Here is a 23,108-nt window from a genome sequence, read left to right as displayed (position 1 = left end):
GGGGACACAGAGTGGGAGTGGCTGCTCTCCAGGACTCTGGGCACTTGTGATGCTCTGGGCACTGTCACAGTGTGGATCCTGGTAGAGACTGCCATGGTTGTTTATTTTTTATTTTTGCTGCAAGTCTGGGACTAGAAAAGCTCTCAGGCCCAAAAAGGAGCACGTCTCTGCTGCAGTGACATATGTCACAGCATGAGTCATTCAGGGATTATATGTACAATCCAAACATGTCTGTCCAACTTGTGCTCCCATGTCCTTAAATGAAAAGGGCACAAAGGGGAAGCTGTGGAGGCTGCAGAGGAAGAGCCAGAACTTCCAGGCTGTTCTACAGCCAGAGGGGAAAGGGCTGCAGGTATGTCTGTGATACATCCCAAATGAAGCCATGTTCACCCAGTAATTACCCCTAAAACTGTTTGCAACACGTGTTGGTGTCCTTTGATCCATGGAAGACATCATCAATGTGTCAATGTCCATGTGCTGAAAACAATTTATACAATAGATTTTAAAAACCCTTGGGACCTAGTAAATGCTTACCTCAAACCTTTGACTCATGGTTAGAGGTACTTGTGTAGGTTACTTGTGTAAGTACCTCTGTACTTCAAGGCTTTTCACTGAGTCCAAGAAGAGATGCTCTGTCTGTGCCTCTGTTTTCTGCCTGTTAACTCTTCCATGCATGCTGCCAACCTTAGCATTAGCTTTCAACTTTGTGGCTGACCCATTAAATACTGGATGAAACAGCTTGCATTACATTTCCAACTTAATAAATAGGAAAGGCATTACACAGATTCTGTCTGGCCATCTGGAGGAACAGTGTTCTTTACCCCAACGAATGGCTATCTAATCCTCTCATATACAGTTGGGCTTTATTCTATTAAAATATAATGAGAAATGACTACCATACCATTATTTGGTGAAGCTAAATGGGATTTTTAGAATAATCAATGGAAGATGAATGGAAAAGATAAAGGTTTTCTTCAAAGCAAAAGAGAGAAAATTGTCTCCTTGGGATTAAAGTATTGTATAACCAAGTTATTATAAAATGATCTTTACTCACTAAAAATACCCCTATTTCATTTCCATAAATCTTTCCATTAAGAATCAAATCAAGTTGTTGGGTTTTGGTTTTTTTCATTAAAAAAAGCTAAGCATTAAATGAAGTGTTGTGCTTCAAACACAGGATGCTGTGGGGTTCCTGCCTGCCGTGGGGTCAGGTCTTTCCATCCAGCTGGTGGCATCAAGGGGTGTTTTTGTGAGTGCTCTAAAATGCCAGACAGAGGTTTTCTGCTGTAGATGGCCTCATGAAGACCCCACAGCCCTGTGGGGAAGTTGTGGAGCAGATTGGTCTCCTCCAGGTGGAGGACAGTGGCATATGTGGTTCTTCATGAACTTCGAGCTGCTCCCTCATCCCTGGGGTTTTCACTCCACACAGACCTGGGCTGAGCTGGCACAGGAGCCTCTTAGCAATGCTGCTGTTTATTTATAATATTTATTTATAAATCCCAGCAATCAGTGAACTGTGGCTTGAGGGTTTGTTTCTCAGCAGGAGCAGAATGTATTTCAGCTTTCTTCCTGTGTAGTTGCTGAAGGAAAATGACTCCAGCTAGTTGTCACCCCCTCACCCAAGAACTGCGTTGGTTGCAATGCTCTCCCCCTCCAATTCATCAACCAGTCAAGTTGATATAATTAGGAGTCCCAAAGTCAATAATCTGATAATCTCCAGTGCACAAAGGCTTGCATGTAGGAGAAGTGATTCCAGGAAGTCTGCAGCTCGGATTCGTGCAGGAAAAATGCCAGATTTTAAAAAAGAAACAGGCAGAGACCCAGGAGAGAGAGTGCTTCCTAATCCTTCACTGGTGACATATTTTGGACCATCAGTTCTGCAGTAAATGTTTCCAGTACAGTCCTTTAGTGCCTTCAACCCTTCCCTTTACAGCCTTAATAATAATGTTCAATTACTGGTTGTGCCCTATAAATAAATAATCTCAGTTTAACGAGACACTCTGCTGGGTGAGCGGTGCCGGCTGCGGAGGGACGTCTCCAGAGCTCCCTCCTCTCTCCACACACACTCCTGGCCACTGTGGGACGTGTCAGGCAATGCAACATTTGGCAGAGGTTTTGCAGTGTCTCTGTTATGGTGGTATGGAGAAAGGGAGGTCTCAGATCCAGAAATGATGCCAGAAAAATAGGTCTGCTTTTAAAACACTCTGAACATGTAAAATGACTAATAATAGTGCAGGCGTTTTGAATATTTCACGTTGCTCTTTCAGAGTGTCAGGAGTTCCCCTTGGCTCTCCAGTGTTAGGGTAGGAGTAGGGGGCTGGGGGGACCTCTTTGGGAAAGCATCCAGCAGGTTCATTCCCATTTTCCTTCCTTGGTGCCAAGAGAAAGCGTTGGAGACCAACCTACATAGTGAACTGCATCCCTCACAGCCTGTTTTTGGCCACCACAGCTCCAGGCAAGACTAGCACTTTGTTTTCAAGATCTTGCCCTCCTGGAGGACCCACCCAGGAGCCCTCAGGCAGAGCAGGTCCTCTCCTTTGCAGCAGGATAATTTTGGGGTGCATCCCCAGCATGGCTCCATTGTGTCAGCCAGCAAATTGCCTCAGGCTGCTGCGCAGGGCAGATGTGCTCCCACAGAAAGCAAGTGGTTTTTATGGAAGTTTCATCAATTTTAAATGACAGTGTTGTCTTCCTAGCAGGATGTTTCAGCTGTAACATGCTCCACATAAGCCTTTCAACTCGCCTTGTCAGGAGCTGTTCTGCCTTCCCCTGGTGTGCAGAGCGAGCCTGTTGCTCAGCAGGCATTGAGGGGAATTGTCACAAAGCCAAACAGGGAGAAGGGATATGAAATCATCCTGTTTTTCCCTTCCATGGTGGGATGAGTGATGCCCAGGGTCACATGCTGAGGCACCACCAACTGTTTAATTCACAGCTGGGGCTTGGGCTCCCTCAAGGCATCACACAAGTCCCTGGCTGCTGGGTTGGGAAAGGAAGGAGCCAGCCTTGAGCCTGGGTAAATGACAGCACCTGAATGCTGAATGACAGGATTCACTGCCATTGCATTGAAACCTGGCAGCAGAAGAAGGGAGGTGCTCCCATAAATCATATGATGGACCTTTCCCTGCCCTGAGCTGGTGTGAGAAGCAGTGTTGTGCTCTGCTGGGTATTACACTGCTATTTTTTCTCAAAGTGCTAAGGAACCAACTGGTCTTTAAAACATGCTTGTCTGATTTGACAGGGAAGGCTGGTTTATTGTTGCACAGTACCATAACAAACATAATTTCTGTTGGTTAATTTATATTGTGTGATAATACTTCCTTACAAAAATATACCTGTAGTCCAGGCCAAGGCTGGAGGTCAAAGAGGGAATATCATTGTAACAGGATCTGGAAATGGTGTTAATCACTTTACAGAAACTCATTGCCTTGGCAGCATTGTGTCTGAGATCACGAGGAAGAAGGATGATCTTCCAGCCAGCCTAGCCTGGACATGTGAGATGTGCATTGCTCCAGTCTGTGCTGAGAAGCACAAATGATGTTCCTTGCTGTCCCTCCTTTGGTCTGTTCCTCACTGGGTGGGTTGGTAACTGCTTCCAGAGCACACACTGAATTTGGGGGATGCTTGGTGTGTTATCCCACATGGAATGTGGAGCACTTATCCAGGCTGGGGATGGACAGACATTTTCCATTTCCCTGCAAGGGTCCCAGCACCATCCTCCCCAGTGTATAACAATGGCCAGGCAGTAGCTGCAGCTGCAGAGGGATGGGAGCACAGGAGAAAGCAGGGTTTGCCCTGCTCCCACTCCTGTGGGCAGGAGCAGCCTGGCACAGCCAGGGCAGCAAGGATTTGTTGCCTCAGTGGCACCACATTCCTCCCATTCCTGCTGCAGGGCTGGCTGTAAGCCCTGAGCCTGGGCAGCCATGGGATAACCAGAGGTAACTGCACGGGGACATTTATCTCATGTGAAGGGGAGAAGCTGGATGTGTGCACACTTGCAGATAGCCTGGTGCTGAGTGTGGATTTATAGGCAAAGAGTAAATAGGAACATGGGGAAACACTTTCCCTTTCTCCATAAACTTTTCAATTTCAGAGCAGCCCAATTCAATAAAATTATCTTGCAGATGGAGGTTTTATTGAGTCTGGCCCATAAAGCTCCCATTATGGGGTTTACAACTGCCTTTTACACAAATCCTGCTCTAATAAAATACAGTGGTGTTTACAGTATTCCTGAAATGGCCACAGAATTACTGTGTGCACAAAAAGCCAGCCAGTAATTCTTGGCTTATTGCTCTGGGCACTCCTCTGACAGCATAAAGCAGCACAACTTGGGTAGGGGGAAGGGGAAATGCAGAGGTAGGAGAAGAGTTATGCTGCTGCTTGACCATGATACCCCAAGAAATACCATTGATTTACAGCCCTCACTCTGCATTCCCGTGATGTAAATTATAAATATGCTTCCTAAAGGTGCTTGGTGTCCGCAGCATGCAGCTGTGGGGGCTGGCTGGGCATTGCTGGCAGCTGGGTGATCCCAGCCTTCAGCTGATCCAGCCACAACAGGGAACCAGGTTTGAGCTGGCTGAGGTGCAGCTGAAGTTTGGTATAAAGGTCTGCAGCATGGTCCTTTTTCCCTTCCCACCTGCCCTGTGGGTGCTGCCTGGTGCTGGGAGCAGAGTGGGTAAGGCTGGGAGCTGCTGGCTGTGCATGGAGGGGTTTGCTGAAAAGCTTCTGGTTGAGAGCTGGTTGTGGGGCCAAAGTAAAGGCTGGATGCTCTCAACAGGGGACAGGAAAAACTGGGAATTCTGGAGGAGATACTTCCAGGAAGGAAGGAATAGCCTGAACTGTGTTTTTGGGCATGGCTCTGTGCCCTTGGTGAAAAAAACATGATGACAGCCATTATGGTGATTTCTAATGCATGATTAAAGGAGATGCAGTTCAGTTGCACCTCTTTCCTCTGCTTGTCCCCTTGCTGAGAGTGTTGGCTGGGAGGTGATGGCTCTTCCTTTATGGCAGGTCTCACACTGCAGGCTTTCAAGTTCCCTCTTTATTTATAATCACTGTTAATCTTTGTGCCTATGTACCTGCAAACCATTTGCATTTGCAACTCTGTTAATTAGGCCAGAAAGCAGGTCAGCATTCTCTCCTGTTCTCCTTAATATATTTGTTTTCACAAATTGACCTGAGGTGATTAATGCTGATTTTCAGTGCTGTGCTACCTGTAAGGGCAGAAACTTCTTGTGTGTACAGAGGAAGTGTCTCATTTAGGATGAAGGAGCACTATTTAAGTTGCAGTGAAAACATTTATTTTGTGGCACATATTTAACAAGTCAATTCATAGTGAAATTCAGCTTTCTTCTTTTGCAGGGAGCTCAGCAAGAAGAATTGATTCAAAGTTTTTATTAGTTTTTCTTGCCATTAGGTACCTAAATACCTTTGCAGATCTATCCTTCATGTATGATATGCTCTGATCACATTGGAAGTGAGTGGCAGGGTGGAAACTTGCATCCTTCTCCTGCTACTCCCTGTGCTCCATCATGCTCAGCACATCACTCTGCACCCTGGGAGGGTCTCCCTGCCCCAGTGCTCGGGTGTCACCCCTATAATCTGTCACTCTCTGGGGAAAAGGGGAACATGCAAAGCTGAATTCCAAGGAGGCTGGTGAAACTTGGGGCTTTGTTTATGCTGCAAATTGGGAGAACTAAGATTAATGGCATGTTTTACAAAGCCTTGTGCAGCAAGAAAATATCTAGTTTTTCTATTTATTATATTTTCAGTCTGTTATTTTGCCATTATATTTGCTTGCTGCATTATTTTTCAGTGTCCAAAAACATGGTTTCTTTCCCAGATGTGAACGCTCTGTTTCTTCTGGGTTCCTGATTTTAGCTTATTTAATTGTGGCTGGGATTGGGCATTTGCTTGCCATTTCCCTGATCTGCCCTTCTGTAGATCTCACAGTAATTCTGTTAAAACAATGGAATACTTCAGGGCTGTAGTGCTGCAATCAACAAAATCTAACCTGTCCTTTAATTTAAATTACAACTGCATAAACAAACTGTACCCACTTCTACTTGGGGTCTTCCAAGGAAGCCTACATCAGTGATGTTTGAAGATACTTATGCCTGCTACCAATTCCTTTCTTTGAACCCTTGATATAAAAGCTGATGTGTCTCGGCCCTGCATACTCCTTCCTTCAATATTTTTCTCATGGAAGATTAACATGTGTTATAGGTTTGCATCAGAGCCACACAAGATCTTTTTTCCTTTCCAGTTTGCCTGACTCCAGCCAAAGTCTGGAATTCCTTTCTGCTTTGCAGTCAGTTTACTTCACCTCTATGTCCACTTTAGATTATCGTAGTAATTTAGGAAAAATAATTAAAACAAACAATGTGGGTTTTGTCTAAGTCATAAATTAACTGGGAGAGGGGCAGGTCATGTCTGTGTTTTGCCACATAATACAATGGTGGCTGTGTGAAGTGTCTGGGTCTGCTGGTGCTACTTCTGGTTGCACCTTTGAAATACTTCTGCCACTGTTTTGTTTGGGTTAGGAATTACTCATCATGTTCAGTCAATATCCATCCCTCTCATCCAATCTCACCTGTCAGTGGGGTGATTGAAATAACTGCTTGGGTTGTGAATCCCAAACAGGGTTCAAGACAGGAGGGAAGGGCTGAGATGGCTGGCATGGACAAATGGTGATGGCTCTGTCTGTGTGGCAACAGAGCTTCATGTGTCATGGCTCTGTGCTTCTGGGAAGGGTAAGGAATAATGTATGGCAATGCTTTAAATGCAAGGAGTGATGGATAACCCGACCTGAGGGGGATCAGTTTGGGGCTGAGCTAGAGCTACTGCATGGATCTGCTCGTGGTGGTCGCTGAAACGAAACTAAATTAAAATATTGTTTGTTTTTGACAGCTTTTTGCAATCTTTGCATTTGCAACATGCGGCGGGTACTCTGGAGAGCTGCGCCTCAGTGTGGACTGTGCAAACAAGTCCGAGAGTGACCTCAGCATTGACATAGCCTTTGCCTACCCCTTCAGGTAAGTCCCAAAGTGACCTCAGCATTGGCACAGCCTTTGCCTACTCCTTCAGGTAAGTCTGAGTGACCTCAGCATTGGCACAGCCTTTGCCTACCCCTTCAGGTAAGTCCCAAAGTGACCTCAGCATTGACATAGCCTTTGCCTACCCCTTCAGGTAAGTCCCAAAGTGACCTCAGCATTGGCACAGCCTTTGTCTACCCCTTCAGGTAAGTCTGAGTGACCTCAGTGTTGGCACAGCCTTTGCCAGCCCCTTCAGGTAACCCTGGCTGCATGCGCTTTGGGGCTGGACTGGCCCAGCTGCACGGGGGCTCCTTCACTTACAGCACATTTCAGTCAAGCACCAGTCTGGGGCTCCAGAACTTTCCTATGGTGTGCAAGAGGAATGAGTTTGGCTACTCATTTGGCTATCCACCTGGTGTGGATGGAGCCATGGAGCTGCTGGGAATGGGAGCTCAGTGGAGGAGAATTCATGATTCTCAGATTCCAGAGCCCTGGGGAGGCCAAGAGAGCTGGGGAAGTGCAAAATGGGAGGCAAGGAAAAATGAAACAACACAACCATCTCAAGATGAAAAACTGTAGTGTAGCCATTAACTTTAGCTGGAAAGGAGAGAGGTTTCCCATCCATTGCAGTAGCAAGGATATGAAATAGCTGCTCCAAGGGAATCATCCCAAGATGAAAAACTGTAGGGTACCCACTAACTTCAGCTGGAAATGAAAGAGGTTTCCCATCCACTGCAGTAACAAGAATCTGAGATGGTTGCTCCAAGGGACAGGGAAGCAAAAAGCTAAAATGAGCTTGAACCATAATTTTGAAATGCTTTTTGAAAATTTTATTAATTGCCTGTTTGCATCTCTTGGTGTCTGAATGCTTTAAACTTAGTGATTAAGGAAACAGTTTTTATAGGGTTTTTTGTGGTTTTTAAGTACATCTGAAAACTGTAGTGTAGTTATACATATATATATAATAATATGTACTAATATAAATAATGCTCTTGCCATTTAAGATCCTGCTTCAAAAGAGCATCTACAGTCTTTTTTTTAGATATGTCAAGTCCACTGCAGAAACCATTCAGTTTTGTATAAGTGATTTCTTCAAGAAATTGAGATGATTAAGAAAAGAATGCATAATTCAATCTCAGGTCTAGTACACCATGACTCTAAAATCAGTTTTCTTCCTTGGGAAATCACATGCTGTTTTGCTTATGATTGCTATGCACAGACCAGACTTGAAAGCATCTATTTCTTTAGCATGTTCTAAGATACAGCAAATTCCAAACAGTGGGAACTGAATTTGATTCCTTCAAATGTTCTTCTTGCTTGCCATACATTTATTACTCTAAAAAGTTGCATTTCCTGGTATTACAAATGTTTATTTTTTGGCTTGAATATGTCCACATTTGTTTTCATTTTGGCTTAGTATGCGTAGGAGAGATCCTGAAAATTGAGTTATGTGAGTTTGTAATTTGATTCACTTCCAAATAGGTCATTTCTCCAACATTCATTACAAGTACACCCTGTAGTGAAGTGCTTTTAGTTTGCATGATTATAAAACAGTATTTTATTGTAAAAGTTAATAAAAAAGAGAGAAGGAGCCCTGAAGTGTCTCCTGGTGTTCCACCAGGCACATCAGCCATTGTTTCTAGAAGGAAGTGGTTGGATCTGCAATCTCCCACAGTTTTGATTATTAGAAAACTGGAAGTAATTGATGGGCAATGTAACATTCCAGCATCTTGCAGAGATGGTGCAGAATAGGGTTTATTTGCAGGAGGGATCCAGCTGGGGCTGTAGCTGGCCCTTGAACTCAGCATGCACAGATGGGATGGATGTACAGTGAGGTGATTGGCAATGTGGTACAAACACACCTGAAATGTGCAGGTGAGAGGGGAGTTGACACTTTGCTGATTCAGGAGAAGCATGAATACACTCAGATTTTGTGCAATTTGGGATTTTGTTTGCAAACCTGAGGCATATGCAAGAAGTGTCCAGAGATGTGGAGATTACATGAGGCAGCAGATGTGTGCCTGGAAAATCTGCTACTTTGGAACTTGGTGTCATCTCAGTGTTTTATCCAAATATTCCTGTGACTTTTCTCGTGTGTTTGCTATTTTTGCTTTTCTCCACAGAATGGAGATGGGGTGCTCTAAAAACAGAAGTGAGATTAGGTGGGAAAGGTAACATCTCAGAGCAGCGAATAAGCTTGGAAAAGGCAGCTCAGAAAAGCTGAGGCTCTCTAATCAAGGCTGTGCTCCTCAGGCTGAGGCTCATCTCCCCGCATGGGCTTGTAGGCATTGTTAGGTAGGATGAATTTCCCACCAGTTGTCTTGCATTCAGGTCCATCTTCCCATGGCATTTTCCTTTCAAATGCCTTCACAGTCCCGATTATTGGCTGTCAGCTGGGGGAGGTGTAGGTGGAAGGAGAGAAGCTGCTGAGCATCTGACACCCCGCTGCTGTTGGGGCTGTCAGCAGTGACACTGAAGCAGTCAAAATACCTGAGTGCTGCTTTTTTATTAGCTGCACCTTTCAGCATGACTTGAAACAAAGAAAGTCGTGCTACCAGCTGCTTTCCTTTCTCTTGCTGGGAATTTGTGGCTTTATTTTCTTCTCCCAACAAATGAACTGCTACACCTTGGCCAATAGATGACAAGTGTCAAGAGCTGTAAGCTGGTAAACAAAGTGGTAAGGCTGAACAGGACAGCTGGGCAAAGCAGGAAGGCTTGGATGTTTTGGAAATGAGATTGAGGGAACCTGAAAATATTCCTATTAAAGCAAGATCAGAATGGGGATGGAGTTTTCCATACTGAAAAGATGGGCATTGCACTTGTGACCACTGCTTCTGGGCCCAATCACCTGAGCTAAAGAAAAGGAGGATGCAGGAGGGCAAAACCAGGGCTGATGTGGGGGTGATTTGTGTGGCCCCAGGCCAGTCTTGAATGCACAGAAGCAGCACTGCACTCCACAGCTCCAGATGCTCCCAAAACAAAGGAGCATCTTCACACCTGCTTATTGAGATTTTTTTCAGCCCCAACCTACAAATTGCGAAAATCTCCAGCAAGAAATAAAAATTAGTCCAAGAGAAATAATTAGTACAATTATATAGGAAGTTTTGAAACATACCTTTAAATTAGGATTAATTTTTTCTTGGTTTTATTTAAAGTTATGGCTTTATGGAAGTTATGCATGGCTCGTGTGTTGTCTTACTGCTGTTGTAACTCTGGTACCAGGAAGTTGGGGAGCACCAAAAGGAAAACCCAAAGAAACCTTTCTCACAAGGTTCTGCTTCTCATTTCTGCTGGAATCACTTTCTTAGTTAGTTCTGGACCTGGGTTAATTTGCCCTTTTAAAAGGGGGAAGTGAGGAAAAGCATAAAAGTGTGCTAATAACTAGCCACTGCTGGAGTGACCTGGTGCAGTGGTGCTTCGGCACTGCTGGGAGGCAGGATCCCTGGGAGAAAAGCCCTGCCTGTGCAGGGTGGCTGCGTCAGGAGCATGAGGAGGCTGAGCCATTCCCAGCTGAGCCATTCCCAGCTGAGCTTCTGCTCTGAGCTCGTGCTGCTGGGGTGCAGTAGCCACTGAGTCCCCCCAATATTGACATAATTGACCCCAAATCTGGCTCCACCATCTCTCCTGGAACAGCAGATGAGATGGATGCTTTTCCATCCACAATTATTCTGATTCATTTAAGCTTCCTGCAGCTCATGTCCATGACCCTGTAGTCACCCTGCAGTGTGGAAATTAACCTGAAGTCTAAACCCTAATATCCTCCTACAATGTGTCCTGGAGCTCTGCCACACTCTGCTACAGAGCTTGCCAGACTCTTACATGCCTAATCTGATGTTTATTAAGATGTTATAAATATTCACCTGAGGGGTTTTTTTTCTCATTTTGGCCTGATTCTCGTTTTATCACAGAACATTTCTTCCTCTCTCATGTTTTAAAGCACAAAGCAGCCATTCTATGGATACCTATATATGCATTTTGGAAGTTTGACAAGTTCAAATAAGGAATCAATTTCTCTGGCCCTACAGTAGCAGTTTTTCTCTAGCAGTAAGATCTGTGCTTGATACAGAGTCTATTGCTAATTTGGCACACATTAGGATGTTCATTAACTTGACCCTCACCCAGGCAATGATTCTTTGAGGGGGTGGAAAAAAAATTCAGTATCTTGGGATTATTTGTTACTCTCACAGTCCATCACCCTTTCAGATTGGATTTGTCACTTATCCAAGTGCCCTGAAGCAATATGTTTTGTCTATAATAAGAGTCCTAGTGAAGGTCCTATTTGTTTATTATTTTCTGTGATCCCAGAAATATTTTTATCGTGTACTTAGTTTTTCCTTGGGCTTACTTTGATAATAAGTGGTAGAACAGTACACCTACTGGGTACATACTTGTTGCTGCTATTCACTATTTTAAGATGCTTTTTCACCAGTCCTCCTAAAAGCAAGTATTTTTGTTTCCTTAACTTGCCAAGTCTGTACTGAAGATTTTTTGCTAGTTAGTTATTTGTATTACAAACTTGATGTTTTACTTGCAGCTGGCAGAGCTGGCTGAAGCATTTTCAACTACTGATTTAAATGAACCTTTGCACCTCGGAGTGCTCTTGTGATGATGTGCTGGGAGAGGACTCTGTGCTGAGGCTCTTTGTGGTTGTGCCCTGTCCATTCCAGGCAGGAATGCTGTGCCAGAGCCTGGCTCTGGGTGATGCTGGTGGGGTCTGTGGCTCGTGGGAGTCCCATGAGCAGAGATGTTGTGCTGGTAGAACCTGCAGTGCAATGGGAATGGAGAACCATCTCCATACAAGCCCCTAAGTTAAGTCTTGAGGCAGACCCTGGACTAAAATATCTTTGCCTGTAGCTTTTGGAGATGCTTTAACCCAAGCCTACATACAGAGTCTATCCCCAAGTTGAATGATGCATGGGAAATAATTGGGAGCATCTCTGGTCTTTTCTTGGGGCATTCATTCTGCAAGCTACATGGAAAATATTGACCTGGAGGATGACACTGTTAAATTTTAAACAGTCTCACCTAAGCCAGGGGTTAGGTGAAGTGTGTGCAGAGATGTTAGGAGCACTGAGCCACAGTTACCAGAAAGACAGAGTAGGATTTCCTGGTGCTAACATGAGACCCTGATGAAAATATGTCTTTGCACATCTTTGTATCAAGCAGTGAGCTAAACAAATGTTTTCCATTTTATTCTAAATCACATATTAGTATCTTTTCAGTGTGCTAGTAAAGCTGTCTCTTCAAGTGGTCCTTCCTTCTGAAGGAAAAGGAAATTATGTTTTATGGGAGCTTTTCATTCACTTTAAGCATCTCATTTGAATAAAGACATTCCCATTGAGCACCCTTGAAAGCGTTCACCTCATCTGCATGCTATGGGCAGTCTAGTCTTCCATTTGAAATATGACAGCCAGATCTAAATTGCCTACTTAGAAGCTACAAATGATAATTAAGGAGAAAACATCTAACTTTTTGAGCTTTGCATCTATCTTTCTTTGGAAAAGGCCTCTGGTAATGTTAGCACATTTCTCTTCCAGTGTGTGCCATCTTTCTATTTTTTGCCATCCATTTGTAAATCTTGCTTCAGAATTCAGTGAAAAACATTCTGGCTGAAAGATTATGAATGTCTGTAATGGCTGGGAGACTGAGAGCTGCTGATAAATAGAAATTCATTCCACTAAGCAGTAGCCTGCAGTGCTGACTTCCAGGCAGCTGTGGTGGGCTCTGCTCCCAGACTTCTTGGGAGGTTGGAGATAGGAAAGAATAAAGTCACAAAGTCAGCTGAACTCCTTAAGGTTTGTGGTTTATTTTGGATATCTTCACCTTACAGAAGATTCCCCTTCTGCAAAACCAAGCTGTGGTCTCATAAACCTCCTGTGCATAGACAGGAGCAGAAGCAAGGCAGCAGGAGCTGTGCACTGGCTTCAGGTGTGAGCTGTGCCAAAATGCAGATCCCCAGTTCCCAGGCAGATCTGGCAGAGCTCCTGGGAAGGGGAGAGGTGCTGGTTAAACTTTGCATGACCCATTCCAGCTTAATGAAGGCATAAATCTCCACCCTGGAACTTCTTAGAACAAAACTTGGTGCTTCTGAGAAGCAGATTTTGCACAAGCAGGAGTTGCAGGGACGGTTGGATGGAGTTCAGAGGACCATGAGCTGTGCCACAGTGGCCCCTCTGGATCTGCAATAGTGAAAGCTGCATTAGTTCAGTCCCTTTTCTTGCCAAACTGGGACTGCCTCATCTGGCACTACAGATCTGGGGTTAACAGCTGAACTGATGAGAAAAATGTTCAGTAATACATCAGCTAAGCTGGAGATTTTCACCAGTATCCCTCTTATGTAAACTGGCTGTGTAGGATGGGCACTGAGGGCTCAGTCATGGCTTTAATTATTTTCCACAACTGTTTCAAACTCTGACCTCAGCAGTGCTTTGCATACTTAGTTTTGACCTCTTAATGAATAATTTGCCTAACCAGAACTTCTGCTGTTAGTGGAAAGAGGAAATTGTATGAATGAGGAAGATAATGTTGCATCCTGCTGGGTAAAATTCTGCAAATCCTTCAGGTTACAAATATCTGTGATTGTGACACCCTCACAAAGTATCTTCATATTTAATATGACTTAACAATGCAAACTGAAGCATTAAGATATATTTTTAACTAAGAAATAGACCTTTTTTCTCAGTTGTGATTTTTACACAAAAATGGTAATTTATAGGACTATCCATAAAACTGCAGCTCAATTTTTCAAAATCTCCCAAAGGAAAGCCAGTTAAAAGATTTTCTGCCATTCTGATGTGAATGCAAGAACTTTGTGAGCTATTTAAAGTACAGCCCCAGCACTTCCCTGGCATCAGAAACCTTGGTCAAGTCTCTGTATTGAAGCAAGTCTGGAAGCAGCCTGAACATGGAGCTTGCAAAGCCAAGCTGAGCACTGATCAATGAGCTGTTGGTTTAGTTAGAGCTGTTTGCTCTTAGATTGTCTCCTGGGCTGGGGAAAAGGTGATCCAGGTCTGCAGAAAAAGTACTTTTCTTTTCAGCTTTGAATAAGCATAGTTTGTAATAGGAAAAAATATTTCATATTTTTATAACTGGCTGTAGTGATTAAAGAGTGCATCCCATAGTTCAGAGCCCTGATGTGATTTTTGCTTGCTTGTGCATGGCTACAGACCACTGAAGTAATTGAAAACTGCAAATCAGTGTTCTCCAATTTCCACAAATCTTCAAGGACCACACTGACTGTGAAATACTGTCTTTAGAAAAAGAGAAAATGGAAGGAAATGAGAGAAAATGGGCTTTTTTACTTGGACAGCTGTGGTCTGCAGTAACTGTCCATGAGTACAATGTACAGTGTAATTCCTGTTGTCAGAGTTTGATGGAACTACTGCTGGTTTGATTAAAACAGATACAAATATGGATGACTTCGTGACTTCTCTAGTTTTGAAAGCCTCCTCCTGACCCCAGTTACAATCTTCAAAAGCCACTTTGTAGAAATCTTCAAGATTGGCAAAGAATGGTCATTACTGCCAGTTTGCACTTTTGGAACTGTGGATAAAGGCAAGTGTTCTTTCCTCACAAGTGAGGGATCAGAGATGCTTCAAGTCACCCTTTGTTCCTGCATGAGATCTATAGAAATCTGATAAAATCAGATTTACTAGAAATCTGATAAAGCCACATCTTCAGCTTCTCTTTGGGGCTGACCCTGTGCATGCGGTCCTCATCACAACTGTGTTGTTGAAGCAAGAGACCACCCACCACCCCCACAATTTCATGGCTGGTCTGGATGGCTTCTGGGTCAAACTACTTTGTAAACAGCCAAGAAGCTGCAGCCCAGGGGTGGCAAAGCCTCTGCTTGTTCAGAGCTCAGCAGGGACTCAGGGCTTGAGGAGGTCAGGGGAGGAAGATTTGTAAAACCATGAAGTGTCCATTTAATTGCAGGGACAATTGTTAACCAAGGACAAGCTGATGGGTCCAGGCAATATTTCTGTGATGGGGCAGCAGCTCTGCAGGCAAGATGACTTCTCCAGATGTTGAGGTCATCTCAGTTGCTGCTGTCATCAGTGTTCTGTAGCTTTTAATCCCTTAAAACTCAGAACAAACATCCTTGAATGTTGAACTGGGGCCATAGAGGAGGCTTGTCTTGATTCACAGCTCTTCAGACTGGTCAGTTCTTGTCCTGGTGTCCATGTACAAACTTTGCAAGAACACAGAGCTCATGGGCACACAGCTGGAGGGGGAAGGAGAGTGGTAGGAAACTTCTGGAGATGCTGTCTGCTGCAGATAAGAAAGAACAGCTTCTTGAAACTTTGCAAATTGTAGAGGTTTTCTTTTGGCACTTGAAAATTGGATTTTTCCTGAATTTGGATGGTCCATACTGACTGATTTTTCTTCATAGGGGCTATATTTTATGTTAAACACTATTTTAGTGCCAGAAAAATTCTTCATTAATTTTTTAGGCCAAATTTGTTCTCTAAGTGGAAGTTGATTTTGGATTTGTTGCAGCTTTTCACCATTTGAATTTTTAATATATATTCATGAATAGTCTCTGCAGTATTGTGCAGTGATAGTGTTTTATCTGTGCCTGCCACAAAGGCTTTTCCTAAAAGTCAGAATTTAGGCAACTTCCCTTGCAAATTTATTTTTGCACATTTTCATGCTGTCAGTACAGAAGCAACCAAAGCAGCCACCCTTTGGCTTTGCTTTGTTTGGCATTTGATCCCTGTATGGCACATAGTGACCCAGCAGGGGGACAGTCAAACACATGCCCTTCCCCTTTTCCCTGCTCCAAAATGTGCATTTGCTGTGCAGGGGTCATGAAGATTCCCCCAGGACTGCAGGGGATGGGATGCAAGGGATGTCTTTGTTCTCCTCTCACACCTGGATTCTACATTAATTTATTTCCCAGGAGATAAATGGAATATTTTTCATTCAGTAGACTCTGGAGAGGATGTGCATCCAAGCCCATGCATCCCATCCCCACTCAGTGCTGTCCTCTGTGGTTTCACACCTCCTGGGCTATTCAAGGTGTGAAGGTGCTGGAATTTTGTCTGCAGGTCCATCACCAGACCCACAAGTGTGCTCAGCCTGTGCTGCAGCCCACCAGCTCCCTGAGGAAAGGATTTGTCATATCCTTCCAAATGTACATGCTGTGAATGGGAGTTTCATTGGAGTCATCCCATAAAACTCTCCAGAGAACTCAATTTGATTGCTGTAGGTACATTAGGACAATATACTTGAAAAAATTATAGTTAAATACAAAGTAATATTGAAATACAGCACAAAGGAGTAAATGTTGCTGCATCTTCTGTGATTGCTCTTGTATTTGTATCAGTTGGTCTGGGGGGTGAAATTGCTGCTTTCAGGGTCTAGATCTAGATGAAAATGTATGTGACACTGCTTGTAACAGGATGAAGCATTTGTGCTTTCAGGTGGGTCTGGCTGAACAGCAGGTGATGCCCAAGAATTTGGAATTCTTTTCCCTGGAGTTCATAGCCCATTGGATGGTGGAAGGGAAGGTGGACTGGAGGGGTATGAGCAGCTGCAGGAATTGCAGATCAGCAGTCCCACACTGCTCCATGCAGAAACACTGCCCAGGGATTTGATAACATCCACTTCTCAGGAATAGTCTTATTATATTCAATGGCTTTTCTTTATGATTCTACTGCTCATGTTTCATCTGTAGATGTTTAGATTTCTGTAGATCTTTCTCCAAATGGAAGCTTTTGTTTGGCTCTGACAGCAGCTTCTTAGTTTGGAAGCTGTTTCCTGTGTCTGTTCAGAGGAGAAGGCAGCAGGAGGGACATAAGAGCCATGGTTTCAGCCAGGATATCATGATGGGACCAGATAACCCTGGATATTTATTTATATGGTGATGTAAATGTATGCCAGTGGCATTTCCAGGTCCTGTAATTTGCCTTGTTCCATGAACATGATGCCTTTTTTTAAAGATAATTAAGGGTTACCTTCCTTCAGAGACAGTAGCAAAGTTTCCCACAGACTAGAAAGCAGTTTGTCCCAAGAAAATATCCCAATGAAGGGAAATCAAGAGTATATTGCCACTAGTCTGTACCACAAATAATGCAAGTGCCCAATCTAGAAGGTATCTGGGCTGTACAGACTGGTGGAACATGTCTTTGAGCACTGTGCTCTGCTTGCACAGCATGTGTTCCTGAGAAGAGCTGTGAAATTATCTTGGGAGATAAATCTGGGTCTTGGATAAAGACTTGGAAGTGGGGTTGGGATCACCCACTCAGCTCAGCAAGCACTCCCAGCAGCATGTGTTCTATAATGAGCCTTTTTGTTGGCTTTTTGGTGCTACGATGGAGTAGTAGGGTTTGCACTCCTGCTACTCCTGCACAGCCTGGGGAGGCTCCTTCCCAGGGCTGGCACCACTCCAGATGTTCCTTCCCCCAGGAACGTTGTGCAGGCTGTTTCCCAAGACCTTTGTGCACACAGTCCCTGGGAGTGGGTCCTGCAGGGGATCTCAAGCTGTGGTATGGCACTGCTGCCTTCTGCCCACCACCAGTGCTGTCCTGTTCCAGTGCCTTCAGAACCCACCCTCAAAGGGGTTGTGTAGCTTCTCTTCCTGAGGGCCTGAGCACCTCAGAGGGTCTCAGACTCACTGTCCTAGCAGGAGAAATTAAATGTGGGGTAGAGGGATGGAGCAGGGACCCATGAGGTGCCCAGCTCTGGGCAGGCGTCGTGGTGAACCTGCTCTGAGCTGCCTGCCCTGGGGGAATTGCCCCTGTCCCAGGGCAGCACACAGTGTGGTGTGCTGGCACAGCAGCTGTGCCTGAAGCTTGTCCTGATAAACCAGAACTGTAGGAAAATAGTGCTGGACAAACATCTGCTACACAGCTATGTGCTGGAGAGGGCTGGGAACGTGGCAAGCTAGGAAATTGAAAGTATCAGGAGGGAAATATTTTTAATTATTTTGACTGGACATAAACCAGAAAAGAGTGTAGGTTGCTACAGCTTTCCTGGTTAGCTTCCCAGCAGTACCATCTGGGGTTTGTTTTGGTCATGCTGCTCTGGACATGGATTTGGATGAGTATAAGCCACTAAAATCATCTATGACAAAGGGGAGAGCTTTAGGATGTTCAAATGTCCAGGATAGGACCTAGAAATAAATGTTTGCAAGATGATATATGTATTTGTGTGAAATGACTGGTGGTGTTGAATAATTCTAGAGTGATGTGGGCTTTGGAATTCATTTTTTGGTAATAAATGGAGAGGATTTATTGAGCGGACAGAAGTTCAAAGTGAAATATTTTCAAATACTCTTTGATCAGTCAACTCTATCCCTTCTTCTTCTAGAAAGGGAAGAAACAAAAAGCCAGGCTTGGATTGCTGAGTCAGATGGCAAATTTTAATTTTGCTTTCTCCAAAATTCTCCAGATAAAAATGAACAGATTTTTAGGGGCAGGTATGCAGTGGAAATGAATGTGCCGCTGCTCTGTGGGGGAGGAGGGTACTGAAGGCACCTTTAGGTGCTGGGGAGTCTGGAAGGGTGCTGTTTTTTGGGGCAGCTGATAGAGTGAGGTATGGAAAACTGCTGGGATAGTTAGGAAGGATGGATAAACATCTCAGTTTTGAAAGGCTGTGGTATGTGCAGGCAGCGCTGAGATGTGTGTCATGGCAGAGTGCAATGTAAAGGCAAGGGTTGGGAATACTTGAGTCAGGTAATTTCTTCATTAGGGAAAGAGCTGTTGGAGAGCAGCTTGGGGTGAGAAACAGCCTTGTCATTGTTAGCAAAAGGGTAAAAACCTCTGATTTTACCAGAATAGCACAGGGTGCAAAAGAGCCAGGGAGCAGTCAATGCATGGTAGCTGCTGTCCTGCTGGGGGGCAAACCCCCTCCCATCCCCACAGTTGTCCAGGGCTTGAATAACATCTCAGCTATTTGACTTTGAAAGGCTGGAGAGAACTTCAGCATTAATGGCTCCAAGGTGTTCAAATGTGGTATTAACAGGATTTCTTCCTGACGCTAACTTCAGCAGCTCCCAGATGCCTGGGTGCAAAGGTTCAGATCCTATGGGAATTGCTGGGTAATGGTTTTGATGCTGCAGGGTCCCCCTACTCAGGATTTTGTCCCTGCAGAGCAGATCTGGGGGGAGGAGAAGGATGAGAATGCAGAGCTCACTCCATCCATCCTCCTGAAGCCTGGAAGGAAATCTGTTCTTTGCTGGGTGAGCAGCCTTGCAGATAGCCAGGATTTAATGCCAAACATTCAGGAATGCACAGCTCTGGGGAAAGTGTTCTTTGCAGTGAGAAGAGAAGGCTGGGAAGAGTGTTGGAAGAGTCAGTGGAACCCAGTTTCCTTAAAGAAAAGATTTTTCATTTGCAGGCAGATTTCTGCTTTGACCTGACTATTAGAGATGACTTTCAAAGTATTTTTCTTAATGTAGGTAATATCTCTAGAGAAGTTTTGCAGGAATGATGAGCTCTGTTGTGTGTGGAAAGGCTCCCATTTATTTGTATTCTTCCACTAAGCCTACAGAAAAAAATCCATATTTGGTCCCTCAAAAAGTACACCTGCCCAGGGACTGGCTGGCTGGAGGCACTGGTGTCAAAGCACACCAGCACAGTTCTCTGAAATGAGGGAACTCCAGTGTTTCCAGGGCTAACTAAAAGAAATGCCTTTACTGTGTATCCCAGAGAAAGGAAGATGTAAACCTTTGTCACGTTTTTGTGCCTCAGCAGAGCAGTTTGACTTGCTGAGGGGCTCTGTGCATGTCAGCATTTCACTACTGTATTTTGAAATTTCATTTTCCCCTCATTTTGGAGATTATCAGCCAAGATAAACATTTCCCAAGAAACCCCTCCACAAGCACTACTGCAATAAGTCATTTCTAGTGATTTATTTCTCTCAGGGATTTGCAGACAATAAAGACAATTGACAGTTAGAGTTCCAGAAACAAGTTGGGGGGAAATAGAGCCCAGTGAAAAGATAATGGATCTCTGGGTTTTTGCAAGCACGTGTGTGGGTGTTGCAGATTTTATTCCAGCATGTTGTAGACAAGTTGGAGGGTGGATTACAAGATGCTATTTTCAGAAAATAGGACAACCTGCCAAAACAGGGCTTTTTTTTTTTTTTTTTTTTGCCTGTTTTTCACTAGATCCTGCTAAAGGAATGGAGAAACACTAACCCCCATTGAGAATTCTGGAGGCAGAAATTTATCTGTTATTTATTAATCCACACACTGATCAAGGCCCATGAGAGGAAATCTATGCTGGTTCATCAATAACATTTGAGCACATTCTTGTGTTAATTGTGTGTTCTGTTGGCTTCAAGTTTAAGCCCTGTGTGCATTATTGAAAGGGGTGAATCAGACAATATTAGATCACTCACCCTTCTGCTGGTGGAGTGAGGCATGTCTTTGGGGAGGTTGACTCTGACTATTTTCATGCTCAAGGATCATCAGGGGAATTAAGCTGCTCAAAAAAAAGTGGAGAGCTATGAGTAAAAGAAAGCTGTGGCTTCAGTGTTGTACTGAGGAAATTCAGGAAGAAAAGGGAACTTCATGTACACATGGAGAGAGCACAACTTTTGCTCCCCCATGCACATGTAACAGCTGTAGCTTTGTTCAGTGTGTCTGGCTTCATGTATTCTTTTCAGAGCAAGGGTAATTAGCATCTGAAAATGTAACTGCTCTTCTCTGCTGTGGAACAATGAAAAAATCCCCTTTTTCACTGTAAAACATTCCTGCCCTCCTTTGATCTTGTCAAGCTAGACAATACAGCTGTCTTGTCATCATATTTCCCACGGCAATGCAAGGTTTGCCAAGTGGTGGAAGAAGCCTCAGAAGCCCTTAATTACTGTGACTTCATCAGTGAAACTTGAGTGCCTTTGGTGGACTTACTCCAGACTGAAGTGAATTTGGGGGAATTTGGGCCTGGATGGCTTGGCCATGGCAGCTGCTGTTAACAAAAGGATGATGCTGGTAACCATGGGCAGCGAGGATGACCTTAGTGCAGCTCTGCTGAGTGTGGGATGCAAGGTCACATTCCAAAGCCAGGAGCTTTATTTCTGAATTAGTAGCAATACTCACTGCAGGACAAGGCCAAAGAAACCCTGGAGGAACTTACAGGGGGAAAGTTTTCCCTAATTAAGTAAATTCATTACTGTTGTGTTCCTTATTTGCATTGCCCATCAATCAGTGAAAATCGTTCCTGTTAATGCAGCCTAACAAATGTTAACAAAGTGCAAAGGGTGTGATTGCAAAGGGTCACTCTTGGGGCTCCTGATTTTGTTTAGAAAATGGAGAGTCGAAGGTGGAATGGAGGGGTGGTGCTGGAAATTGGAAAAGCAGCAGAAGGAGGACACTGGCCAAGGGTGACTTGAAGGAAAAGGTGGGGTGTAAACAGAGATAAGAGAAGATGAAAGAAGAGTAAGTCAGGGGAAGTAAGAGACAGAACAGGTAGAATTGTATCAAAAGTGAGAGGTGGAGGCAATTAACGTTTTGTGAGTCATCCCCAAGCCATCCTGCCCCCAGAAAGGCTGACTCAGCAACATCAGTGGGGGAAAATCAGAGCTTTCTCTTGGAGATGCCATTCCAGATCAAAAAGGCTTTGATTAGTGAAAGTGGATTTTCTGTCAGTGATCCTCCCCTGCCTTAAAGAAACTTTTCAGATGTATCATGTACAGTCAGCATCCACCCTAAGCACCGCAGGGCTTGGCTGCCTCACTTCTCCTGCCTGTCACAGCTCCTCTTCCCAGGTCTGAATCATGATCTATTTTGGGGCCCTTTGCAGAGCAGAGATCTCGGCTGTTTTGACAGAGGTGAGGTGGCCACAAGAGGCACCAATTACTGCACATCCTCTTAGAGACCAAGGAAATCTAAAAGGAAAAGCAAGTGAATAAAAATAACTTGATGGAAGAAGGTTTCTGTGATCTCGTATCCCTGACAGGTGCCTGGCCATAAAAGCACTGCTGGGAAGGTACAAGTGGGGTGTTAATATATGAATATTTTTTTCTGGCTTATGATTCAGAATTAAGGTGCAGTCAGGAAAACAGAGAATAGAAAATGAACATGGTCTCAGTTGCTTTACTATGTTTTGTGAAGGCTGGTGGTGATGATGAGACTGGGCTGTGTTGACAATGGACAGTCAGAGGGGCAGGGGTGGGCAGCAACTCCAAGTCTGAATCTTGGTAGAAGTATTCCCTAAGTAGTTTCCTCTTTGGTATGCACAGGACTTTGAGCTGTGCTTGCAGCACCAGGTGCTGTCCAGCCTGTGTTCAGGGCTCCTGGGGAGGGGAAGAAAACTGCTGTAAAGACAGTGAAGTCAGGAAACATCACTAGCATTAGGATCTCTCTCATGTTCAGATTTCGTCAGGCTTTGCTGGCTTTACACTGGAAAGGTGATTCGGCCACTGCTCATCTCTGCAGTCTGGGCAGATTTGGTTTTTCTTTTCATCCCACCACTACTACAATGACAGGGATTAAAACCTCTGGAGCAAATAACTGGTGTTATTCATCAACCACTGATGAAAAGGTTCTGCCTACATGTTTGGGTACATTTAATCAGGACCAGCAAAAGCAAAAAGTCATCCAATCCTCCAATGACCATTAATCCATCTTGTGATTTCTGCTGTGGGTTCTTTGTTTTCATCTGGGGAATTAACTTTTTATTTAGCCAAATATAGTTATGGCTGCTGCTCCCATTGGCTTGCTGTTGCACACATTAATTGCCCTTGAGCAGAGGAATGTCTCCCAGAAGGCCTAATCCTTTCTCAGCACCAGATCATCAGTTCTTTAATTGCTGCTGGCTTCGTCCCCTTCACTCAGCCTGTGCAGGGCAGAACAACGTGATCCCTCATTGGGCTCCATGTCCCCATGGTAAATCTGAGCCAGGCAACAGGACCTGCCAAAAGACCCCTCCATGGATCCTCTTTCTTTTTCTTTCTTTTCCTCTTTCTTTTAATTTCTAATTTTAATTAGAAATTAAAATTATTGCAGAAAAATGTCTGTCACAGAAGCTTCCAGACAGAGCTATTAATCTATTGGTTCGGTCACTCATAAACAGTCATGAGTATGAAGTTAGAGCTTAGGTTGCTTAAACCAGGGCATGCAGACTT

General features: G+C 44.2%; 1 protein-coding gene across 3 annotated transcripts in view; it reads left to right on the top strand.

Moving 5' to 3' along the window:
- SYNPR (synaptoporin) overlaps window positions 1-23,108 on the top strand; it is a 97,824-nt gene that overhangs the window by 63,023 nt on the left and 11,693 nt on the right. For all 3 annotated transcript variants that reach the window (XM_074550463.1, XM_014268093.3, XM_005488386.4), the window contains one exon: window positions 6,910-7,034. In XM_074550463.1, the coding sequence (XP_074406564.1) occupies window positions 6,910-7,034 (125 nt within the window). The remainder of the gene's footprint in view (window positions 1-6,909; window positions 7,035-23,108) is intronic.

This window comes from Zonotrichia albicollis, chromosome 12 (assembly GCF_047830755.1).
Source record: "Zonotrichia albicollis isolate bZonAlb1 chromosome 12, bZonAlb1.hap1, whole genome shotgun sequence".
Taxonomy (NCBI): Eukaryota; Metazoa; Chordata; class Aves; order Passeriformes; family Passerellidae; genus Zonotrichia; species Zonotrichia albicollis.
The sequence above is the reverse complement of the archived record's forward strand: the minus strand, read 5'-3'. Positions and strand labels throughout refer to the sequence as shown.